At 38.0% G+C, this 18,035-nt stretch overlaps 2 protein-coding genes across 4 annotated transcripts in view; one reads left to right on the top strand and one right to left on the bottom strand.

Moving 5' to 3' along the window:
* Positions 1-410: 410 nt before the first annotated feature.
* On the bottom strand, positions 411-8,990 carry LOC147160927 (oligophrenin-1-like). 2 transcript variants are annotated; one of them, XM_086098964.1, is made up of 7 exons: positions 8,962-8,990; positions 8,655-8,882; positions 7,859-7,937; positions 6,495-6,557; positions 4,479-4,553; positions 1,188-1,326; positions 411-911 (listed from the first exon to the last, which is right to left on the bottom strand). In XM_086098964.1, the coding sequence occupies exons 2-7, from the start codon at positions 8,664-8,666 to the stop codon at positions 890-892; spliced, it is 390 nt and encodes a 129-aa protein (XP_085955090.1). In that variant the 5' UTR covers positions 8,667-8,882; positions 8,962-8,990; the 3' UTR covers positions 411-889. The 2 variants fall into 2 exon arrangements, 1 of the variants encoding a protein (XP_085955090.1); XR_015097423.1 differs by lacking the exons at positions 7,859-7,937; positions 8,655-8,882; positions 8,962-8,990 and adding exons at positions 1,401-1,456; positions 3,080-3,158 and having other exon boundaries at positions 411-1,326; positions 6,495-7,240.
* Positions 8,991-9,129: 139 nt separating this feature from the next.
* The window catches only part of ophn1 (oligophrenin 1), a 28,112-nt gene continuing 19,206 nt past the window's right edge, over positions 9,130-18,035 (top strand). Inside the window, exons 1-8 of one of the 2 annotated variants that reach the window (XM_086098700.1) lie at positions 9,130-9,511; positions 9,718-9,847; positions 15,052-15,147; positions 15,904-15,965; positions 16,394-16,465; positions 17,349-17,450; positions 17,523-17,633; positions 17,836-17,940. In XM_086098700.1, the coding sequence (XP_085954826.1) occupies positions 9,829-9,847; positions 15,052-15,147; positions 15,904-15,965; positions 16,394-16,465; positions 17,349-17,450; positions 17,523-17,633; positions 17,836-17,940 (567 nt within the window). In that variant the 5' untranslated portion in view covers positions 9,130-9,511; positions 9,718-9,828. Of the gene's footprint in view, positions 9,512-9,717; positions 9,848-12,316; positions 13,027-15,051; positions 15,148-15,903; positions 15,966-16,393; positions 16,466-17,348; positions 17,451-17,522; positions 17,634-17,835; positions 17,941-18,035 lie in introns of those variants that run through there. The other variant, XM_086098699.1, reaches the window with a different exon arrangement.

The following is an 18,035-nucleotide window of genomic DNA, read 5'->3' as shown; positions in this document are numbered from 1 at the left end:
TTTCTCTTTCCTACTGTGGCAATTGGCTGCTTAAAAGTATGAATCGAGTCAATTGACATAAATTTCAGCCAACTTGATCCTGATGAGCTTTCCCTTGTTTGTGCAAAAATAAGCACAGGAACTCTGCCAGGCACTGAAGGTTTAATGTGGTGGGAGGAGTGGATGTGAAAAGAAATACAATGCCTGATTACAAACGGGTTTTTATCATCGCTGACTTTTTCGATATTAAAATGTGGGGAAAGGAAGTGATATGAACTGAAAACAATTTAAAAAATATTTACTGCTTGAACAGGCAATTTCATAATTAAGAACTTTTCCTTTATGTTTTTGAAAGGCTTTGTATACACGCAATAATGTGAAGATTGGGAAAGGAAGAAAAAAAACACACACACCTGACCCAGATCTTAATCCCAAACCGCTTTTATGACAGCATTGTAGACAAAAGTTGTTTTGGTTGTGACGTATTCCCTCATGCCTGCACAGAAGCCTGAACACGCACGCACATGTCCACGGCCAATACTATGCCCAACGTATGAACAGAAATCAGTGGAAAACAAAAAAAATCAGCCATTGAATTGACTACGTTGTTAACTGAATAATGACATAAAAAAAACATTGTAAAAAAAAAAAAAGTACACTGGCCATTCTTGCTGGCTGTAAAATGAACACGTTTTTAACTCATTCACTGCCATTGACGGCTATAGACGTCAAAAATTCATTTGAACTATTTCTATTAGCTTAACATTTTTCCCACTTTTGTTAATAGTATGAAAACTTATAAAAAAAATTATTGTACATTTAGAACAGATTTCCCATAAAATCACAAAAAAACTACCATAAAATTGCCAAAAATGTCAGAAAATTTGATAGAAAAAAAGGCAAAAGTAAATTACCACATGTCCATAAAATAGCTAAAAATGTCAGAAAAAATGCAGAAAAAGAAGCAAAAAAATTTCCAAAAAAGGAAGAAAGAGAGAATAAGAAAATTACCATATGTCCATAAGTTGCCAAAAATGTCAGAAAATTTATAGCAAAAAAAAGGAAGAGAGAGAGGAACAAAATTAATAATATGTCCATAAAATTGCCAAAAATGTCAGAAATTTTACAGAACAATAGAAAAGTCTAAAAAGTATGAACAAATTATGTATGAAAAAAAAAATCGGAAGACAAAATATAGAAGGACTTACTAGGACGCGGAGGATCCATCGTTGCTGGCTGCACTCTGTAGCTTGAAAGAAGGTTGCCTGGAGGGCGGCTCGGGAGGCCTACCCGGGGGTCTGCAAATGGGGGGCATTCTGCCTGCTCTGCTCAGACCATCACAATCACCTGGAAAGCATTATAAACAATCCCATGTAAAGCTTTTGAGTGTTTGCCGAAGATTCCGTGTTGGCAAACGGTACCTTTAGGAAGAGGTCTCTAAGAATCTCGCTCAGTCGGAAGTCCAGACTGTCTGATTCTAATTAAAACAAAAGGTTTGGACGCCAGGAAAAGAAGTCAGCGTTGCAGAATGCATACAATATTAGGCCGACTTGTTAAAGCAAACAGAACAAGTTGAATGGTGCATCCAATAGAGCTGCTACTGAAACGAATTGTGTAAAACTGTGGGGCGTCTATAAAACGCAAAAGAAATAACATTACAACCAATAAAACAAGGTTGAGTTCATCTGAGGAAGAGTCTTTCGAAGGAAACTAAAACCATCCTTTGTCTTGAGGATCTCCCAGTGGGACATCCGGCAAGAATGAAAGACTTCTGCTATTAAACTCAGTTTTACGATGTTGACTAACGTGACTCAGATTTCCTTTTCCCCTCTTAAACTAATCAGCTGTCCTGCAGCCGAACCTCTAGCCAGTGCTCCATTTCTATCCAACTGTGGATAACACAATGGGTACAAAAGGGTTCTCTTAGATTTTCATCGACAAAATGCATACCATACATGCTGTACGGTATCTGTGGTCACCACAGCAAGTCACTCACATTTAACACTGGATACCCTTTACTCCCATTTATTTGGGCTTAGGACCAGTGTGGGAGAAGACCAATTGGTTATTGGGGTAATGGCCAGGAATCAAACCCACGCCATCTGCATGAAAGTAGTAAAAATGCTCCCATATTACGACGCCAATGCTACTTCCTTGAAGCTCGAACCTTTTTTGCAGACACACGCAGTGGACAGGAAGTTATTGAGCTCACTGTAGCTAACCCTGTTAGCTACAGTCGTTTGTTGAAGCATCATCAGTGACACTATTACATGCATAATGCAGATATGATGTATGTATGAACTAAATGGTAGTTAGTGTTTGTTTACCTTAAATGGTAAGCACTAGCATGCTAACACTAATCACGTTTGCTAACTGAATTGGTCATTGATGCTAACGTACTAATACTAATGTACTAATGCTAACTGCGATTGCTAACTGTTTAGCATAGGCTAATTTTATTGGTGTTTAATAATGCTCATACAAAAGATAATAGTTACATTCACTCAATTCTACTTAGCTATAATGATGTATGTGTGAACTAAATGGTGGTTGGTGTTTGTTTACTGTAAATAGTCATCGCTAGCGTGCTAATGCTAATCGTGATTGCCCTCCATTTAGCATAGGCTAAGACAATAAATAATTAGCCGTTATTAGTTTTTAGTAGTCCATTCCATTCATCTCATGTTTAACTTTAGTGGATTAACAAAAAATGGGAAATTTGGGACAACGAGGCACTACAGCTATAGCAGGTGGTAATGGAAGAAAACATTTAGCCGCCCCCACTTTGCAGCTAAAACAGCTTCCACTCTTTGCTCTAAAAGTTGAGTTCCTCAACACAAAACTCATCCAATTCTGCCTTGATGGCGCTTGCTTTGCGAACTGCGGGATTGAAATAGCATTCTCTCAAGTGTTACCAAATTGGAAGCAGAGAATTCTCCAAAATGTCTTGGAAAGATGATGTTTCAAGGGGAGAACAAGGGGGCAAAGCGAATAAGTGTTTGATAAATTAACTTATATTCATATTGTGTAAGAGTAGTTAAGATCATAAACCCAATTCCCTTGGTCTTAAGAACTAGGCTGGTGCCAAAATGTGCCTTACTTGCAGCTAACACAAGGTCTCGGTGTAGATCGTAGGTCATCAGCGGCTCAGACAGATTTAGCACAATGCTAGTTTCCATCTGTAGTCCCCATAAAATAAAACAAAGCAAATTAAAATTACATACAAACAGCATACCAAATACATAGTGCTGTATCATCAAATTACAAGTCTTATAAAACACGCATGTTAGATGAACCGATGACTGTATTTATTGCCCACAGGTGGCTCGCCAATGCATCATGGCAGTTGTAAGACGCTGCACATGTACGCCCCCTGGCTGTGATCAGCAGTAGGAGCTCTGGGGTGATCATTCATTGCTTTGCATACATTCATCACTCCTGACTGAAATCATCGCAGTGATGGTGTTGTTAAAAAGAATGACACAAATATGAGTCTCTCTACTAACACAACAACAGGCTTGCGAAGACAGGGTATTAAAAAAAAAAAACTCCACCATTAACAATACTCCTCACCTTTTTCTTCCACGTAGTTGACGCACTTCCGCACAAACTTGAATCCAATTTCAAAAAAAAATTATGAGTTGTTTTACACTAAAAGACCCAACGTTGTCAAGACATGGGTCTTTTAGTGTAAAACAACTCAAATATTAGTCAGATCCTTTTACTTGGGTCAAAAAATTGGGTCATTTTGTATCAAACAAGCCAGAAAGTTGGGTCAAATTGACATATTACGTGGATTGGTCCATTTTTTATCCATAATTGGGTTACTTTTGACCCAACTGTTTTTAGAGTGCACGTTCCAAAAACATTGCTGCTTCGGTTAATTGAAGACTAAATCAAGAGGGTCAAACTCATTTTATCGCTGGCCTCATCGTGTTTATAGTTTCCCTCAGAATGCCGTTTTTGACTGTGAAACCATGTCAGGGTTTCCATATAGTCATCATATGAAGAGTGTTTTTTTGTGTGTGTCCGCAGGAGAATTCAAACCTTTAGTTATTGCCTCCCCAATAATAAAAATGTTTTTGTTCACCGTTTTAAATAGCAAGCATCTCCTTTTTTTCCGCATTTTATTCTTACGTACGTTATGAATCAATTCAATAATCTGATTAATCGACGCTCAACATTTATTTATTTATTTCCCTGAGAGAATACCAACCACTTAGGCACTAAACACTTAATTATATTTGCCAGATGCTTGGCCCAAAAAAAAAAAATGCACATGAAATAGCACTGCCACACATGCATCACATCTGCTTCTCCATTACTTCGCAAAGTGCAATTTGTCGAAGCAGTGCCCCGCAGAGCTTGTGCACCGCGAGCCGGTGGCTAAAACTCCACTCATGACAGAAGCTGCGGAACCGTTTGCATCGAGCAGTCGGACACGCGAGGTGCGCAAGTGTGAATGGGCGGCAGATCAGGTTCACTTGCTCATTTCTTACCAAAGAAGGCATTTAGAAGTTTCTGCACTTGGATGTTGCTGCCAACTGTTCGGTACACATCCTCTTGTGTGACTCCTGCAAAATGAGGGGTGAGAAAAAGTTTGGTCTGACAAAAAGAGAAATGGAAATGTACCACATGCTTCTCCACGGAGTGCTTAGATAGACAGACAGATGGTCTTCCTCATTTAGGAATGTGTCATTTTATGTACTTAGTCTGGTCTCAAACAAAGGGGCATGCTAAATTCCTATAAAATGATTAATCTGAAAACATATGTGATTTATTGATCTGCTTTCAAATGCATATAAATTATTTACTTAAGTGAACACAATAACAGCAGCTCGGTGCCTTAGTGGTTAGCACATCTGCCTCACAGTTCTGAGTGATGTTCAAGGGTTTGAATCTCACTTCGGGCCTTTCTGTTTTGCGTTCTGCACCAATTCACGGAGTACTTTGGCCTCCTTAGACATCTTAAAAAGTTTTAGTTTAGTTTATTCAAAGGACAGTGTGCAGTAACATTAAAAAAGATGGCCGCACCAGATTTAGCACAATGCTAGTTTCCATCTGTAGTCCCCATAAAATAAAACAAAGCAAATTAAAATTACATACAAACAGCATACCAAATACATAGTGCTGTATCATCAAATTACACGTCTTATAAAACACGCATGTTAGATGAACCGATGACTGTATTTATTGCCCACAGGTGGCTAGCCAATGCATCATGGCAGTTGTAAAACGCTGCACATGTACGCCCCCTGGCTGTGATCAGCAGTAGGAGCTCTGGGGTGATCATTCATTGCTTTGCATACATTCATCACTCCTGACTGAAATCATCGCAGTGATGGTGTTGTTAAAAAGAATGACACAAATATGAGTCTCTCTACTAACACAACAACAGGCTTGCGAAGACAGGGTATTAAAAAAAAAAACTCCACCATTAACAATACTCCTCACCTTTTTCTTCCACGTAGTTGACGCACTTCCGCACAAACTTGAATCCAATTTCAAAAAAAAATTAAGAGTTGTTTTACACTAAAAGACCCAACGTTGAGTCAAGACATGGGTCTTTTAGTGTAAAACAACTCAAATATTAGTCAGATCCTTTTACTTGGGTCAAAAAATTGGGTCATTTTGTATCAAACAAGCCAGAAAGTTGGGTCAAATTGACATATTACGTGGATTGGTCCATTTTTTATCCATAATTGGGTTACTTTTGACCCAACTGTTTTTAGAGTGCACGTTCCAAAAACATTGCTGCTTCGGTTAATTGAAGACTAAATCAAGAGGGTCAAACTCATTTTATCGCTGGCCTCATCGTGTTTATAGTTTCCCTCAGAATGCCGTTTTTGACTGTGAAACCATGTCAGGGTTTCCATATAGTCATCATATGAAGAGTGTTTTTTTGTGTGTGTCCGCAGGAGAATTCAAACCTTTAGTTATTGCCTCCCCAATAATAAAAATGTTTTTGTTCACCGTTTTAAATAGCAAGCATCTCCTTTTTTTCCGCATTTTATTCTTACGTACGTTATGAATCAATTCAATAATCTGATTAATCGACGCTCAACATTTATTTATTTATTTCCCTGAGAGAATACCAACCACTTAGGCACTAAACACTTAATTATATTAGGCATAAAATAAAACAAAGCAAATTAAAATTACATACAAACAGCATACCAAATACATAGTGCTGTATCATCAAATTACAAGTCTTATAAAACACGCATGTTAGATGAACCGATGACTGTATTTATTGCCCACAGGTGGCTCGCCAATGCATCATGGCAGTTGTAAGACGCTGCACATGTACGCCCCCTGGCTGTGATCAGCAGTAGGAGCTCTGGGGTGATCATTCATTGCTTTGCATACATTCATCACTCCTGACTGAAATCATCGCAGTGATGGTGTTGTTAAAAAGAATGACACAAATATGAGTCTCTCTACTAACACAACAACAGGCTTGCGAAGACAGGGTATTAAAAAAAAAAAACTCCACCATTAACAATACTCCTCACCTTTTTCTTCCACGTAATTGACGCACTTCCGCACAAACTTGAATCCAATTTCATTGAGTTCCACTGTCAAATCAAATGCGCAGGTTAGTCAACTCTGAACATTCTTTACCGCTGCCCACTCAGCGTAATAATAATAGCCCACTTACTTTCTGCTTGCTTGTCAGATTAAATAAAAGATGAGGGCAAAACTGTGAAATTATGAAACAATGAAATGCTTTTTTTGTTAGAGCTGCTTGTTTACACATTGGCAATACACGAATAATAATAAGAATGATGATCAATATATATATTTTTGTTATGGTTGACATGGCCGGCTGCTAAAGAGTGACGCTTGATTACACCGTGTTGTGAGCTGAAAAACAACTCCATTATTAGTCAGATGTCATTCTCCACTTTGGCAAAGAAAATGACTGATTCTCACTACTGATGATTATTAATAAGGTTTCATCATTTTGATGTGCTGTGCTACTTCAGTTAAGTTTACTAATTAACATGGAAATTAAGAATATCTTACTACAAGAGCATCCTGGCCATGACTGAGTAATAAAACAAAACAAACTTAACAAATGTATTAGACCAGCAACCTTTCCTGTCAAAAGAGACGTGTTAGGCCAAATAAATAACTAAAAAATCTGTACTGAAGGCCCAAGAGCTCAATAGAGCTGCAACATAAAAAATATGAAGCATCCAATACATTCATTTTTCATCTTCTGTTTTTTTTCCATACATTTTTAGACTTTTCTACCTTTCTGTCAAATTTCTAAACTTATTGGCAATTTTATGGATATACTACTTTTCCTTTTTTTTTAAGCTTAATTGATTTTTTTTAAAGGCTTGGCTTTAAATACATTTTATAAAATACACTTTATAATATTCCTTTATTTATTTCATGTACTGCATATGTAGCTACAAAATAATTTCAAGTAGAAACAAATCCTGAACTATTTTCAGTTGAACTATTAAAAGGAACCCCGACTATTATGACAAGTTTGCTCTATATTATTTATTTGGTTGATAGATAACTATGAGATTCATATTTCAAAAATAATTTCCAGTTCAATACATTTTATAGAAACTTTATTTGGCGTCGGTTAAGCTGAACGTGAATTGTGGCCAACAGCAGCTGGTCTCATTTTGTATTTTTGTGTTTAATTGTTTACACTATTTTATAAATATATAAGTCAAGGTATCACTGTATTTATACTGTATATAAAAAAGAGCTTCCACACAGACTGGAAGAAGACATTGTCGGCAGGAGACTCACTTGTCTGCCTGCTTCAACTCCTATTTTATTTACTCTGGAGTTCAGTTCTACCAAATATCTCTCGGAGGAATAATCGGAGATGAGAGAAACGTCAACTCACAGGCTCTTTTCCGTCCATGGCTTCCATCCACAACTTCCTGTCTTCCTCCGAAAGAGCCTGGAACGTGACGGGCGTGTTTCTATGGAAACGGTCACAAATGCCATTAAAGAGGGGAAGGTTGCAATGAAATGATTCAGTTAGAAAAATCATTGATCGACTATGATAACGTTTAGCACTTAAGCTCTCGTTGAAAGCTGGACCTGGATCATGTCAATATTTTAAATATGACGTGAATGCAACTTTGATTTAACCATTATTGTAATAGTGGAAAAAGAGCACAATGTGATGCAAATCAAATCAAAACTGGTCTGTCTCATATTTTCTGCTACAGTAGCAACAAAACAACACTTGAAAATGACGCGTGTAGCTTTATCAATAAATCAACTCAAGCAACTGTCTTTCTTTGGCCAATTTCACTAATCACACAACTGTTGATCTAAATATATGTTCAGCAGTGACATATAATATTAATATTAATATTAATATTATACATTATATATATAAATAACAATTAATTATGAATTAATTAATATAATAAAAAAGATATATTTAAATGTAATTTAACTGTTACACAATATAACAAAAATGTATTCAAATAAAATAAAATGTCATTCTGTTCTTTTTCTGGCCAGATACTGAATGAATAGATACAAGAAGCTTCTTTAGAGTGGAACCCGCCAGAGTGAGTTTCACTGCAAAAGACACTACTGCCACCTGCAGTCTATCAGACAAGCTGAGACCTCATCATGTTGTTAACGGGACTCTAATTAGTTGCTCAACATTACAGAACACTCACAAAGCCCTCCATGCGTCATTCAGCAGTCATTTAAACATTGAAAAACGCCCGCACGACAAGCAGGCGTCTCCATGTGTTTAGAATGCATTTTGTCATCAATAAATATGAGCTTGTCGTGTTGGTCTCCCATCTGTTTGCAACGCTTCGGGAATGTTCGGGCTACGGTCTATTTCGCCCTCACTCGCCGTCCTTGGAAAGCAACTGTTCACTTCACCCGTCACCTGTTTACTAGGGGTGTGGAAAATAATCGATATTAATGGATGCATCGATGCGCACATGCACGATGCGAGTGCGTCGGCTTATTCACTGGGTATCGATGTCATTGACGTGTGAAATCTAGATCCATCTTGATGCGTTGGCGGGTATCGGTAAAATTTGATGCAAGCGCCGTTTTATTCATTGTAAACGTCATCCCATCTGCTGTTCCCCCAAATCCCAGGGCGCAGTGAATGCACCATACGGAAGCCGTGAGGCACCCTCTGTACACTAGTAAAACATCATGGACGTCCGAGCGAGCAGCAGCGAGGAAGATTATATATGTAATGCACCCGCAACGTTTAAATCATATGTTTGGAAACACTACGGATTCGCAAAAAAAGACTTCACAAAACGTCCGTCATTTGCAAAGAATGCCGCGTGAAGAAGCCGTACAACGGCAGCACGACAAACATGCAGACCCACTTAAAAAGGATACACCACATCGCTAACAATTTTCCGCCGCCTCCCCATCTAGTTCCTCGTCGGACACCGGAGATGGACTAAGCAAATTAGGTCAGGATCAGAAAAGTTTCGCTTCTTATTTTGGGGGTCCTCTCGCAGTGATAGTCCTGAGGATAGCAGACCAAGTGGAGGATATGGTAAGAAATACATTAGCAGCAGTTAGTTTTACTCTTATTATTTTCTGTCTCACTTAAGGGTTTTCTGTTTTAGTTCTAATTAGGTTACAGTATATGTATTTATTTATTTCACATGGAAAATAAATGACTTATGCTAGTTTTCAACACTTGTCCAAGTTGGCTTTTCTCGATGATGATGATGAGCTCTCTGCTCTGCTGATTGTCAGGCAAGGGCTGATGGTATGCTAGATGATGAGAGCCAGGCAGCTCAAGCAAAATAAGATGGGAGAGGCCACAGGGAGGAAGAGGAGGAAGACAATGAAAATGATGTGGAGGAGATGGAGGAAGATGAGAGAGGTTTGTTGTGGGACTTGGTTTTGTTATCTATAATAGTGCATTGATTTGAAAATAGGTGTGATGATGATATTGTATTGCAGTCATATGGTAGTTTAACTAATAACTAATTTAATATGCTGATATTATTGTAAACAAAAGAACAGGTTCACACAGCTTTTTTTTTTAGCACTACGAAGTGAGTTATGAGACTGTGCTATTGTTTATAATTTATGTTAATGTTTTCTCCTGAACATGTAGACCAACTAATCTTCCTGGGGGGAAAAACTGAAGCAGCACCATATGAAATGCATCACAAAGTGAGATGTTGACAGTGAGTGGTATTTGCAGAAAGATGTTTTCATGTTCTTTTCTTTTTAATTCTTATGAACATTTCGTAATGAGACACTCAGTGAGAGTAGTCTGTGTTTACACTACAGCAGCAGCTATGAGTTTCAGATGTTGTTAAATCTACTGCCTATGAAGAATAAAGCCAAATCATTTTTGTAGTACTATACTGTATTTCATATTTTTTAATACATATTTTTTCATTTTCCCCTTTGCTTATTTGCATCACGTTGAATCGCATCGCATCGCAACAAATTGCATCATATCGTATGGGATCGCATTGATTTGAACTAAATGATTATCGCATCGCATCGTATTGCCAGAAAATTACATTTATCGTTAAAGTATCGTATCGCTGGCAGTGCATCGAGATGCGTATCGAATCGTCCTCAGTGCTGAGATTCACACCCCTAGTAAGTACATAGTATGTTATTCACCTAAAAAGTATTAATCCCATTGTTTCTGGGTCACAGCATAAAACCATGACATAAAAGATGGCCTTGCAGTGTGAGTTCAGTATTGAGATTTCAGAGATTTGATCATGTGAAATATTGTCACCAACTAATTCAACATTTGAAATGTAGTCTTTTTTTTTAAGTACACTGTCTGACAATCGTTTCATTATTCGCCCTTTATTGATGCTGCTTGTGTAAATAAAGTGTCTTCACATTTGTAAGATTCATGCATTTTATGGGTTGAATTTTTTGTTTGTTACAGCAGCACAATATCATTACATTGTTTCAAATCGTTAAATATATGTTTAAAAACAAACAAGTCAAAAATTTAATGCAAATAATATGAATTAGGAAATGTAACTTTGGCTGGAATACTAATTTGACAGTGAGTCTTTTGCATACCACTAGAGGGAGCTAGTGTCCCACTAGCGGTATGCATACAACATTGAAATTACTGTTCCAATCAAAATTTTAAGTCCATCCATGGATAGTTTCTTTCTGTGTCACGTTTGAAGATGCAATAATTGCTTCAGACGGTTGTTGTTTGGAGTTGAAGCCTACTGTTGGATGCTTTCAATGGGGTTGACTTTGGCCACATCATGATTTTTTTTTTGTCTCCTTTTCTGCCCAAAGCAGCAAAACAGGTTTAATAACTCTCTTGGTGCAATTTCGTCACAGAGAGTGGGGTAAGTAATTTTACTTAAAGTGTCTTTTATGCAAGGGGATTACAGGAAACCCTCCAACTACAATATGTTCATATAGTTTAGGATGTTGTGCATCCCTGGGAGCAATCAATTTGGATCTTCAATAAACTGATGAATAACCTCCAATGTACTTCAGTCTGAAGGCGGACATCTAGAGGTCATTATAGTTACTTGCAATTGATCAGAACTACACACTCAGTGAATTGAGTAAGTCTGAGCTGGATGAAAAATAAATATAACATCTAATGAATTTGGGAGAGAAAAAATATCAGATGTGACAAAAACATTCATACTCTGTACTTAGGAGAAAAACTTAGACGTTTGTTAGAAAACCAGGCTATGAAATTAAATGCTTCGAACAAAGACCCTTTGCTGCCAGCTAAATTATGACAGGAGATACGGGACTAAATTTACAATGGGTCATTCATCAGCAAAACAAAAATTGCTAGATTAGCTAACGATATCATCTTTTTTTCCACATTTGAGAATTTTGTGGTTTGGTACAAGACACAACGCATTCGCCATCTTAGAGAAACCACTTGCCCCGAGTCAGAGTAAATTGTACAAATATTCAAAGGTTTAAGTAGTATGCAGATTTGTTTTTGTTTTTGTGCGTGTGTGTGTGTATGGCAGTGATTATGAAGTTTAACGCTTAAACAATAACAACAACAAAAAGTAATGTTTTTTTTCTGTAAGATTTGTGATCTTTAATTGCAAGTACTTTGGTAATTTAGCTTTATTTACTTTAATTTTCCACCAAAAATAACCTCTCTAAAAATAATTTCGCATTCATTTACTTGTACACTTGTATTATTTACAAATGATGAATTTTAATTAACCAGAGAAACAAATGACTACAGTAGGACAGCTTAATTTTGTTCGTCGCAAAAGTCTGAAACTATTGTAGTTGTTAAATTATAGTGGCTAGCTATTAGCTTGCCATTTTGTAGCGGCCCCTTTAAGAACCTCCTGGGTGTGTAAAAAATGGATTTAGTTTTTTTTCAGTCATGGGCGATTGGTAGCGTTCCATTTCGCATCCAGGCAGGCTTGTACTATTAATTTGCCTTAAGGTACAAATTATACACCACTTCAAAGATTCCACTTTCCGTTTGAGTGTACGGTTATATGTTGTCAGGACTGTAAAATAGTTTTGCTATAACGTATGATAGACAATATTGGCAAACTTGACTCATGAAAATGCAACATATTTCGGAATGGAACGAGTCCGAAATGAAACTAGCCGCTCTTGAGATCGAGACATCACAATACGGGAAAAGTGGCTAGCGGACAAAAATTCGCGTAATCAATCCACGGGATAAGGCTGACAATCACGGAAAAGCGAGGGAGTCCGTCTGTTTTCCTCCACTTCGGCTTCGTAAGTGACCAGCGGCCATTGCAGGCTCCCACGGCCAACATGGTTGCTCGAGCTCCGCTGCAATAAGCGGCGTGCAGTAAGTAGTAGGCGAACTAAGAGCTGCGTGGAAACCAAACTCACCGACTGTCCCCATCATCGTTTTTATTGCTCGAGAGACCACAAACAAGATGGGGCATCCTCCGTTGGAGTTTAGCGACTGCTACTCGGACAGTCCTGACTTCAGAGAGACGCTCAAGTGCTACGAACTAGAGCTGGACAGAACTAGCAAATTCCTTAAAGAGTTGATAAAAGATGGCAACAATGTGATTAACTCAATCAAAGGTAAGCACCTTATCCTCTATTTTTAATTTTGCACATTTCATGCAGTTGCAAGATGCGTTGTTATGGTGGGGGAGACATTTTGGGAGGTGCTATAGTGCTCCCTAATGACAGCAAGAAAACACCTACTGGCAGAGGTGGGAGTACATTTATGACTTGCACATTTGTGGCTTCCCCAAATCTCAAGTCTTAACGTTCAAGTTTCAAGAAAGTTACAGCAAAACAAACAAACAAACAAGCAAGTCAAGTCGACTCATCACTAGTCAAGTTGAATCATACAGTCTTACTCAGTCACAACCTGTGGTGGTGGTCAACGTATAGTATACAAAACCTTTCTGCCGAGTTGACCTATTTGAACAAGTATGAATATCCCCCCCGCCCCCATTAAATTGTATTAATTAATTTTATTCTAAGGAGTCTCGTCTTTGTTTTGTAGTGTTTCTCTGGGCTGCACTGCTTTTAATAATTTATGTTGATTAGATTTTTTTTCTTTGCCCAATCAGATTTCAGCCTCTCTGTTGCAGCCATGTATATTTAATCTACTCATGGCCTTCACAATCAGTAGAGGCCCTTTGTAACTCTATGGTTAACGGGACTGTTTCTCTAACTAATAACATTTAAAATGCATCCTCACAGGGCCAGATCTGATTGTTTGTTCAGAGCAAACGGTTGACTAGCAGAACACGTCTCTAGTGATCCACACACATTTATACACTTATTAATATGCATGGCTGGTGATTACGATGCATTTTATTTGCATCTTCTAAAATGTTTTTGTCACAATTGTTAGATAAACATTGATATTGAATTGACTTCCTGATTTTATCAAAACATAATAGTTGAATCCAAATTCGTCCCCTCGATGCTTCATGAGGTGCTATCTGCATCATAGTATAGTGTGGAGAAAATTACCCGATGTGTACTCATCGTGACTGCACAGAAAAAATACTATTCTTTAGAAATGAATCAATAAAACAAATGCTGTTCTATATTGAAAATGCAGATTTTCACATTTAAATAGGCGTAAATTGTCAAGTCCATGTAGTTCAAGTTGATTTTCACGAATACCTAGAAAATTCTAGTGGCGTCTTTCATAAGTTTTAGTCAAATTCCAAGTCCTAAAATTGTCGAGTAAGTCCGAGTCTTTCCACTGTTGATATCTAGTATACACAGATGTTGCTTTCCCACTCTGCGAGAGCGGATCTAGCCCAGTTTACCGTGAGGACCACATCCACACATCCGCAAACTTACAGTACATGGCTACATTTGGGTTAACGTGGCACCCCCTCCCTGAGGACACACTATTTGTTTTGTTTTACTTGCCAAGCTCCCATTTTGTAGCCCTGGCAAACAAATGGCGGCATTGTTGTTCGTGTTGGCAGTTGGCACACTTCTGGGCATAAACTGAATGTCTTTTTGTTGAATGCACCAATGTTAATGTTTATCTTAGTGCTGACAACTGACCTTGGGCTGCAACTGATGCATTTTCTTCACTGAAAAATAATTTAAAAAAAGAAGAAGAAGAAGGAATTAGACACACAAATGAAGAGTACAGGACATTCAAGATTGAACAAATGTTGATTATCATCTACTGTAATCAGAATTTGTGGATCAGTTCGTCTGACTGAGATTGAGATTCAACACCCCTGACAGATTCAAGACTGTCTTGCACTAAACATTTGATTGCAATGTAACCAAACAACATGTCACTCAACTCCTCCAACAAGTTTGTAAATGTTGGCCTCAAAGTTGAATTACAGAATGTTTTTTACTGCTGCCAGCCATGCTTGGCAGCAGAAAGAAGATCCAAATATTTATTATTATTATTTTTTTAAGTAGCAACGTGAATGTGAATCACTGTTTGACTATATGTGCCCTGCCCTGCAATTGGTTGGCAAACAGTCCAGGGGTGTACCTATTACATTAAATTAAAATTATATTACACATATGATCCTACTAAAGACAAATGCTATAAAAAATGATGAATGGATTAATTTTTTTTTAAAGGCTTTATGCATGTTTTCATAGGTTATTCTCTGGCTGTGCAGAAGCTTTCCCAGACTCTCAGTGTGTTCCAGTTCGACTTCATTGGTGACTCCTTGACTGACGATGAGATTAACATTGGTACGTTAGTCAATATCACCGTAAGGTGCCTTTAAGATGGCCCCATTGGTACTCACTGTAGAATGGTTGAGTACCGATACCAGGTATCGGGATGCTTATTTCAAGGTATGAGTACTTGTGTATTGGTTGCCCTCCTGTGGAAGTCAACCGTAAACATTTATTGACGATAATATGTTATATGTGACCTCACTAGTCTAAACATGACATTCTGATTAATATTACATTTGTGGAATATGAGTTAAGCAGCAAAATCTAGCCGTTTTTATCCAGCTCAGGGGGCGGCCATTTTGCCACTTGCTGTCAACTGAAGATGACATCAATGTTGCTCAGGCAACAACCAATCAGAGCTCACCTGTTTTCTGAAGCTGCGCTGTAATTGGTTGCTACGTGAGACCTTAGCAATATTGATGTCATCTTCAGTCAGACAGCAAGTGACAAAATGGCCGCCCCCTGAGATGGAAAAAAACGGCTGGATTTTGCTGCTTAATTGATATTCCACTAAAGCAATATTAACCACCATGACTAGTAGGGCTGCATAGAACATATTATTGTCAAAAAAATTGGAGGAAAAGTTTATGTAACAAAATATGTTATTCTTGTAGAACAGCAGTGCAATCATACTGATTGCTGTGCCTAATGATTTGACTCCCATGGAGCAAACAAACCACTATAAACTAACCACTTCATTTAGAATGTGTTTCTAATGTGTCTTTTCTGAGCGCATTTCCTAAGTCGTGTGCGGCTTTTCATCCCCAGCTCAATCGTTCCAGGAGTTTGCGGGACTCTTGCAGGAAGCGGAGCATGACAGGATGATGCTGGTGGGTTATCATCTTCCTCCACGCGCACGCCGCATCCTATTGGAGCTTTGTTAGTTATCAGGACAAACACATTTACATGCATTTGAATTGTTTTTATTGCATGTTTCCTTTTTTAATTTTTTTTTTAGGTCTGATAAACTCTTTGGCTACTGAATGTTTTCCTTTACACTTGTCATGCTATGGTATTTTTATGATAGGCTACAACTACACGCCGACCCTGTTAGACTAGCTTGTCTGTGACTAACAGTAATTTTAAACTTGCCGTCGTGTGCTAAGCCGTACTTAAAAAAAGAAAAAAAAGAAAACACACACAAAAAACGTGTGCACAACACAATTGTTTGGAAATCGCATTTCCAAAACGTTACTAAGCAACACTTTTTCATTTTAGGATTGCAAAGTCATACATGTTCCCTGTTTTCACTGTCCAGGTTCAGAATGCGTCAGATCTGCTCATCAAGCCTCTGGAGAAGTTCAGAAAGGAGCAATTAGGTTTAACAAAAGTAAGCATTGTGTTGTCTTCTGCTGCGTCACATTGGGCTTGAAGTCGAATGCTTACACAGCACGCATACAATCCACCCTCATGACAAACAGGAAGCCACGAGCGACTTCCTCACTTCATTTTTATGATGAAGTGCGTGGCAACAACATGAAAACAAATACTCGCATATATTTCCCCAGTTAACCTTTATTGTGAAAAGAGTAAAGCTTTGTTTTAATGTGCTCTTTTAAAGTAAATATCAGCCCATCTAATAAGCATTCTTTTTTTTATGACTTGCACAAATTATTACCCAAATGGGACCTGCTAGGAAATTTGCTTTGATTTATATCCTTGTCACCTATGCTTTCATTAGTATTGGTGATCCCCCCCCCCCCTGATTTCCTCTGTACACGTTTAGCAGGTGCAATGAGACATATGTCACAGTTTAAAGGCATTTACCTACGTTAGATCATCTCAGCAGATTATTATTATGATTAATCACATTTGGTGACAGAAATAGTCATTGGGTCCACATAGTTTTGGGCTTAGAAACCCATTCATTTTGAATCCATGGTATGTCATCAAGTATCGTATTGGAAATGATCAGCTCGAGGGTATTTATAGCTGAAGGCAAAATGTTTCGGACACATTTTCTACATAAAAGTCATCAACTCTGAGGCAGTATGGTGCCACAGACCTGTGCAAATGCGAAATAAATCAACCTCAGATTGACATGAAGCAGCTAGAATCATAAATATCTTAGTAAACAAAAAAATGCTAGTGTTAATATTCTAAATCTAAAATGTGCAAACATGTTACTTGTTAATGCAAATGAGCAACATAAATAATAATATAAAAAAAATGAAGAACAATCATCTGATGTGTAATAATTCTGTGTTCTGCAGGAAAAGAGGAAAAAATTTGAGAAGGAGGGTGAAAAATACTACTCGCAGCTGGACAAGCACCTGAATCTTTCTGCAAAGAAGAAGGAGAGTCAACTTCAAGAAGTTTGTGACCTTGTGGGAGTGAGAGCGACCTTTTTTCCCATGTGGCTTCATCTGTCTTTTCCCACCACACAGGCTGATGACATCTTGTGCAAAGAGCAAGTCAACTTCTACGAGTCGTCCGTGGAGTACGTGTACCAGATCCATCAGGTCCAAGACAGGAAGAAGTTTGACGTGGTGGAGCCTGTAAGTCGTCAACTGCTTCTTACTGAGATGAACTAGACCAGAATCTAGCTGAAGAATGGAAGCTATAAGAGCGACAAAAAGAAGATTGCTACATATTTATTTTTTAAAGTGTAAAAAAAAAAAAAGAAGATGTGGGTGAATTACAGACTAATGACAAAAATCCTTCAGTGACAAATGTTATATTGTGGTTTTGTTTGCGCAGGTCCTGGCGTTTCTCCACAGTGTTTTGACCCTCAACAACCTAACGGTGGAGATGACGCAGGACTTCATGCCCTACAAGCAGGAGCTGCAGCTCAGCCTGCAGAATGTAAGTCCTGTCTTGAAATGAAACATATCTTCGATCGGATAGGCATTGTCAATTGTAACCTGTCATTACTGAAAGATATTTACTGCGACTGGCTG

Source organism: Leptonotus elevatus, chromosome 16, assembly GCF_054856555.1.
Source record: "Leptonotus elevatus isolate MCC_2025b chromosome 16, RoL_Lele_1.0, whole genome shotgun sequence".
Taxonomy (NCBI): domain Eukaryota; kingdom Metazoa; phylum Chordata; class Actinopteri; order Syngnathiformes; family Syngnathidae; genus Leptonotus; species Leptonotus elevatus.
Note: the sequence above shows the minus strand (reverse complement) of the source record. Positions and strands in the feature narration are given on the sequence as shown.